A 7,165-nucleotide genomic window follows, 5' to 3' on the forward strand; every position below is an offset into this window, starting at 1 on the left:
TTATTCAAAGTTTTCAAAAGTTATATATGTATCTTCAAGTATGAAAATAAATGCCACAATTAAAAGAATAGCATCAATAACAATAATCATATTATTAATGGCTGTTGATTCCATTAATGTAATTTTGATTCAAAGAAATAAACATATTAATTCCCAATTCAAAGTTGTCAATAATCAAATCATTTGTCAATCTGATCAAATAAAGTCTAATTAAATATAGTCTAATTAACCAAATTAGAATTAAAATCATAGTCGAATTAAAGATGTAAGTCAAATTCAAAGCTAGTCAAATCTGAGAGAAGTAAGTCTAATAGAAATATAAGACTGGCGAGGTGCACCCAGTATCAGAGTAAAAGATAGAGAGAAAAAAGAAGAAGTGTGAAGTCTCTGATGTGCAAGGGGTGCAGGTTTAGCACTTCTAATATCCTAAAAACAGACAGTACGGGACGTCTATAGGTCGCTTAATGTCTAATTGTGATCAAGAACACATTACTCATGTCTCAGCTCGTGAACACAGGCGTTATTAATTTGCATGTTTGCCCACCAACCCAAACTTTAAAAAGGCACATTTACTAAGAAGTACTTCTTGTTCTGAGAACATCGGTCTGTCTGTTGTAGTTGATGATAGATATGATAAAACGTACAACAATAACACATCTACAAAGCAACTGCACACAGTCATGTCATGCCTCAAAAGGTCAGTCAGGGTAAAACTGGGCATTGAATACATATTCTCAAAAAAGATAAATAATTATATAAATATAATAATTCATAAGACAAAGTCATAATACAGATAATAATGCATAATCTTAGATATGAATATGTAAATTCTTCATAAAGTCGTTCGAGGCGGATTTTTCAAAACAATCCGTCCACAGACTCCCTAAGCGCGCTCACGATATTGTGCATGAGCGCCAGGCGCGTTCTCGCGCAACAATGTAATGAGCAGCCACCTCGAGGACACAGATTGTCCTGGATCACAGATTCTTGGATTTTGGCAGAGCAGGTGAGTTTCTATAAGTTTTCTTTGTTTTGTGGAGCTCAGCAGCGTGTGTCAATGTTTGTTTGTTAGTGTCGCGTTCCACATTTTTTTAATATATGAATAATATCCTTAAATAAACGCTTTAGATCACATGTTTGCTGTGATATATATGCACCATCCTCCAGCAATTAAATGTCTATTCGTTAGTGTGTGTAAATAAATATCCGTTAGACAGGATATGAAACTAACAGTTTAATAGTTGTATTCATCACGCATAGGTTTCTGTATTCAGTTGTTTTGGAATATGCGTGTTGTTTATTCCCTTAAATAGATTCTCTTAAATTTGCACACTAACGGTAACTTTATATTAAGAGGTGTTAATTAATGACTGATAACTGGATTTACAAATCGATTATCAATCGTTGATAAGCAGTAATAACTACATGAATAACAGGGTGACTTTAATGCGATTCCTGACAAATAGTGAGACAGATGTTCATTCATATTTATTTAACTCAAATCCAGATGCGGCAAAAATGGACTATTATAGCGAGTCTGAAAGGTGTTGCAGTTGTCGTTTTCTCATTAATATCTCATGACTCGTCTAACCCACGATGTTCGCCAGAAGGTTGTGATGCTATCCACGACAATGATTAACACCTGATTTCTAGTTTATTATTATAATTAGCAAATTATCAAAAAACACTTTTTCTTTTTTTTGTGTGTGGTGATGTATTTTGTTGTTGTTACACTATATCAGTAAACTCAACATTGCACTTAGAGTTAGGATTAGGTTGTTGTTGTTGTTGTTATTACTAATATTATAATAACCATTACCATATTAATAATCTTATAATATGTTAATAACTTAATATGTCTCTCATTTTCTCATTTGTAGAGTCAGTCTCAGAGATATGGGAATCCCAGTGTGGTCCATGTCCAAATTGTTGAATGTTAAACATTTTCAGTTGTAAACCAAATGTGGGTCACATTGCATACAGCTAATACTTATTTTTAAAGAAGAATGTGTGCAGAACTAATAATATTGAAACTAGAAATGTAGCTTGTTTCCCTCTATCAAAACAACGACTTACATTAAGAAGGATCAATGACATTTACAGATGGAGAATATACCTGTGACATATAAGTAATGCACTGAGGAAAACACCATGTATGATAATTATTTATGTATATATTATAATTAATTATGATAATTGAGTCATTATTTTCAGGTGTGCTTGTCTCATTATTATGTGTATTTAAGTTCTGTTCTGGTTCAGTTCACCTGTTGGTGTTGTCTTTACTTTGGCTGTGTTGGTTTGCCTTCTCTATGTGTGGATTATTAAAGGAATGTTATCTTTCATCTTCTTCGTTGTGCAGTCTATCAGCAGCATGTCTTTAAACTATACATGTTAACTATATCTTACAAGCTATTTATAAATATAAAGCATGTCTCATTGTACTTATTTCTGTTGCCTTGCCTGGGTTTTGAGCTCAGACAGTTTGTTCCTGTTTTTTGACTGGTTGCTCCCTGCCTTTTGATTTTTCTTTGTTTGCCTGGACTTTGTGATTTCTAGCCGCCTACCTTGACCCTGTGCCTGTTCTTTAATCACGTCTCTGTTTGCCTCTGAAATTCTTGAAATAAAGGCCCTATGTGGTTAAATTCCAGAGATATTAGGATCTCAATGCAGGAACATTTGAACTCTTGGTAGCTTCATAAGCTGTTATAATTAACAAAATCTCCTCTTCCAAACATTACTGAAATTAATTAGATGAACAACCTACAATGAACAAACTACTGAGAGCAAATCGATGTGCCTGAGCTTGGATTTTTCTTGAAACCCTCATAAACAACATGCCGTGATGTAGGGGCTTTTTTTTTTTTTTTAGGCTTTCTGGCCCCAAAACTCAATGAAACTTCTTAATTATTGCCTGATGGTGAAAATGGGGATTTTCAATGCTTTTCAATAATGCTGCAGCCAGTTTCAATTGTTTTACTTCAATGAAAGGTTAGAATTTCATAATTATTTTGAATAAAAGATTAAAATAATAAACGATTACGGTTTATTTTCACGAATTAATTCATCATTGCAAATAAGTGAATGACACTGAAATATAATGTTGAGTTATATGTAATGTAGAGTTTATTTGAGCATTCATCATTATCCACTTTAGTGAACGTCTCAAGATAACGTAGAGTAGGCATGGTTAGTGAACCCTGTTACCTTATGAAATAATGTTAAAATGACACTAAAATTGTGTTGAAAACATTAGCACAGATACTGAGGAACCAGCACATTTTATAATAATAGTTGTATCGACATTTATTACAAAAATTAAGAATACACTAAACATGTTTTCTTTACAGCTGCATAGATTGCCTCTGACGAATCTGGTGAAAATAGTTCACATATATGTGCACATCCCCAGTAAACGAGATCCCCAGTTGATCCATAACACCGGTTTGACCTGATTATAAACTAGTTTAATCACAAAGACATTTGGGTTTTGTAACAGAACTCAGATGATTTTCACTATGTCTTACAGCACTGTTTAATAATGGCATTGCATGGTAAAAACCATGTGGCAATGTTTTGTTTTTGGAGTGTTTGTTGTTTACATTTAAGAGTGTGAATACAGTGGAGTTTAAATAAATACATTCATACATACATAAAATCAGCCCATACCAAAGCTGCAATGTCTTTGCTATTGGAAATAAATTTCTAATTGCTGTTGCTGCATATACTGTGTAGGGCATTCAGGGCCATCACATTTGAACGTGGACAGTCTTAAAATGCCCCTTTATGGTCAACCCATGCTGTCATTAGTTCCATGCAACAGAATAATAGTCATATGCTGCTACAGTTGTACAGATTCTAAAGCTGCAGCTACGTATCAGCATCAGTCATGACTTTTATTGCAGACAAAATGTAGTTTTGAATAGGAGATCAATTTAAAATTATGTTATAGATATAAAAAGATATAGCATTATTTTGTAATAATTTAAGTTTACTATCACAGCTCATCTATTGTTATTCTCATTATTTTATTGTTAATTATAACAGCTATAACAACATGTTTTATCATTTGGAGTAACATTGACACAAACTCAACAAAAAGTGAGGCTACGCCGGTTTCACACTGCACACGTAAGCAGGACGTAAGCAGAGCAGAAGCAGCGCGCATCCATGTTTTTTTGACATGACATTTTTATTGTGTTACCACACAATAAAAATATTAAAATCAAAAATATATATTAATTTATATATATTAAGTTGTATGTTTTCATAAAGTAAAATCATTAACTGTCTTCCGCTGTAAAAAGTAGTCCCTAACTGCTGCAGCTGTGTTTACGTTGCTAAGGGTGGTTGCTAAGGGGGTTCAATGATACACAAAATCGTTGAGTGAAGCGGTCGTAGCAGTGCCCTATCATGAATACGACACAGCTGCTGACCAATCAGAATTGAGGAACTAACCGTTTTATAATTAAAAACATGTAATAAATATATTTATTTATTCTTGTATTTATCAAAACAAGCAGAAAATAATACAAACTTTGCTAACGTGATTGTTTTGAACAAGTAGGCTAACTTAGACATTATTTACAAAAAAATACATTATTTTTGCTGGTGAGCCTTTTAAACCGTGATTGTGATGCATGATTTTATGGTGAAATTGTTATTTTTCGTGTTAATCAAGTCAGTTTTGATCAAGAACGATGCACTGTGGCTTTAATCCAGCGTAAGCGGCGCAGCAAAAATAGACTCGGCGCCAAAACGATTGCGCCACTGACGCTTCTGCTCCGCTTCTGCTCCGCTTCTGCTCCGCTCCTGCTACGCTCTGCCGCGCCATTCCTGCGTGCGGTGTGAATGATATAATCTGTTAACATGGGCACCGAAAAAAATACGCGCTGCTTACGTCCTGCTTACGCGTGCAGTGTGAAACCGGCGTAAGTGAATATGCACATACCCAACCTAGTCAAATGTAAGGGATAACCATTATAACATATACAATATGATACAGTAAGTGATCTGTTAGTTACACAAAGATATCAAAACTCTAAAATAACATTTAAACAATTAAGTCGGAGATACATTTTTTATATGTATTGCCATTTCTCAGTGTCAGAAATGAACTTTATCTCAAATGCCCATTCATTGCATTTCAGTCCACATTTTCAGAGAACCAGGTATATATGAGTGCAAACCTTCTAACTCGGTCTCTCTCATCCCACATCCTCCGTTCTCAGCTGATAAACTCAATCGCGTGTGTTAGACGGAGGAGATGATCAAAATGTGTAGCGGGGAGGGCTCTTCAAGACGGGTTCGTGAAAAACAGATCTAACTTATTTTCCTATTGTCATTCCCCATGCAGGAAACTACAGATTTGCCCATTGCTGTACCTAGACAAAGGTAGCTGACTGTGCTTTCGAAGCAGAAGTTGTGAACATCTGATGAAGCTTTGTGAAACTGCATAGATGATGGGAAAGACGGATCATGAAGAGCTGAGTGTTGGGAATTAACTGGAAACAGAAGGACATCTTCCGCTTCGAGTGCTATAATGGCCAGTCTTGTTCTTAATGAGACTGGGATGGAGAACTGTGGCATCGATGACTCCTTCAAGTACAACCTATATGGTGTGGTGTACAGTGTTGCATTTGTTCTGGGACTGGTCACGAACTGCGCTTCACTGTTTGTCTTCTGCTGTCGCATTAAAATGCGTAACGAGACCACGCTTTTCATGACCAATCTAGCTTTATCAGACTTGGTGTTTGTGTTTACGCTTCCTTTCAAGATCTTTTATAACGTGAATCGCCACTGGCCATTTGGTGACACCTTGTGTAAGATCTCTGGAGGAGCCTTCATCACCAATATCTATGGCAGCATGCTGTTCCTGACATGCATCAGCGTGGATCGCTTCCTGGCTATTGTTTACCCCTTCCGCTCACTCTCCATCCGTACCCGCCGCAATGCTGGTATCGTGTGCGCTATCATCTGGTTGTTGATACTTGGAGGGGGCATGTCAGTCACATTCTTCTCTTCCACCAACCAGTCCAAAGCTAGCACCACCTGCTTCGAGGGATTCTCCAAGAAAACATGGAAGACATATTTGTCCAAGATCACCATCTTCATTGAAGTGGTGGGTTTTCTCATCCCATTGATGATCAATCTAGCCTGCTCTTCTATGGTGCTAAGGACTTTACGTAGACCTGCTACTCTATGTCAGACCGGCACCAACAAGGAGCGTGTTCTGCGTATGATTGTAGTACATCTGGCCATATTTATTGTCTGTTTTGTCCCTTACAATTCTGTTTTAATTATATATGCCATGGTGCGCATTCGAGCACTTGTGAGCTGCTGGGTGGAGAGGCTTGCACGAACCCTGTATCCCATAACACTTTGCATTGCAACATTCAACTGCTGCTTTGACCCAGTAGTCTATTACTTTACCTCTGAGTCCTTTCAGAAATCACTGACAACTGGGAAGTGTCAGGCAATGCAGGAAAACATGCAGCAGAGCGAATGTCCTGTAATTAGCAAGGAGAATACTGACACACATGCAGCTGAGCTCCACATACTGACCAGAAATGGAAAAGATCAAGCCAGTGAGACCCAGTTCTGAAAGGAATACATAGTTCCAGGACTACAGTCAAAAGAATATCTATGAGTTCTAGTCTCAGGATATAGCATTAAAAAAATGACTGGAATTTGGACTTTCTCACTGAAACACGTGCATGGAACATCTATGTTTAAAACAAAAATTGTCTATTATTTTATTCTTTTCTGTCCATTAGTTTGCGTTGACTAGTTTTGGATTCACTAAAGGCAGTTAGTGTTTACACAGGCGTGCCAGTGAGCTAAGAGTCACTCATCACTGTATTTTATCAATCATTATAAAACGGTTAGTTCCTCAATTCTGATTGGTCAGCAGCTGTGTGGTATTCATGATACAGCACTGCTACGACCGCTTCACTCAACGGTTTTGTGTATCATTGAACCCCCTTAGCAACCACCCTTAGCAACGTAAACACAGCTGCAGCAGTTAGGGACTACTTTTTACAGCGGAAGGCAGTTAATGATTTTACTTTATGAAAACATACAACTTAATATATATAAATTAATATATATTTTTGATTTTAATATTTTTATTGTGTGGTAACCGTTTTATAAAAGCAATAAGGTA

At 36.4% G+C, this 7,165-nt stretch overlaps 1 protein-coding gene across 1 annotated transcript; it reads left to right on the forward strand.

Annotated features, from left to right (window-relative positions):
• The first annotated feature begins 5,361 nt into the window (after nucleotides 1–5,361).
• Nucleotides 5,362–7,165, forward strand: lpar4 (lysophosphatidic acid receptor 4). Its single transcript, XM_073819935.1, has one exon. It carries the CDS (start codon nucleotides 5,543–5,545, stop codon nucleotides 6,602–6,604), a length of 1,062 nt encoding a protein of 353 aa, XP_073676036.1. The 5' UTR covers nucleotides 5,362–5,542; the 3' UTR covers nucleotides 6,605–7,165.

This window comes from Garra rufa, chromosome 16 (genome assembly GCF_049309525.1).
Source record: "Garra rufa chromosome 16, GarRuf1.0, whole genome shotgun sequence".
Taxonomy (NCBI): Eukaryota; Metazoa; Chordata; class Actinopteri; order Cypriniformes; family Cyprinidae; genus Garra; species Garra rufa.

Coding starts and splice junctions, on each gene's coding strand:
- lpar4 (XM_073819935.1), top strand. CDS start 5,543: ATGGCCAGTCTTGTTCTTAATGAGACTGGGATGGAGAACTGTGGCATC.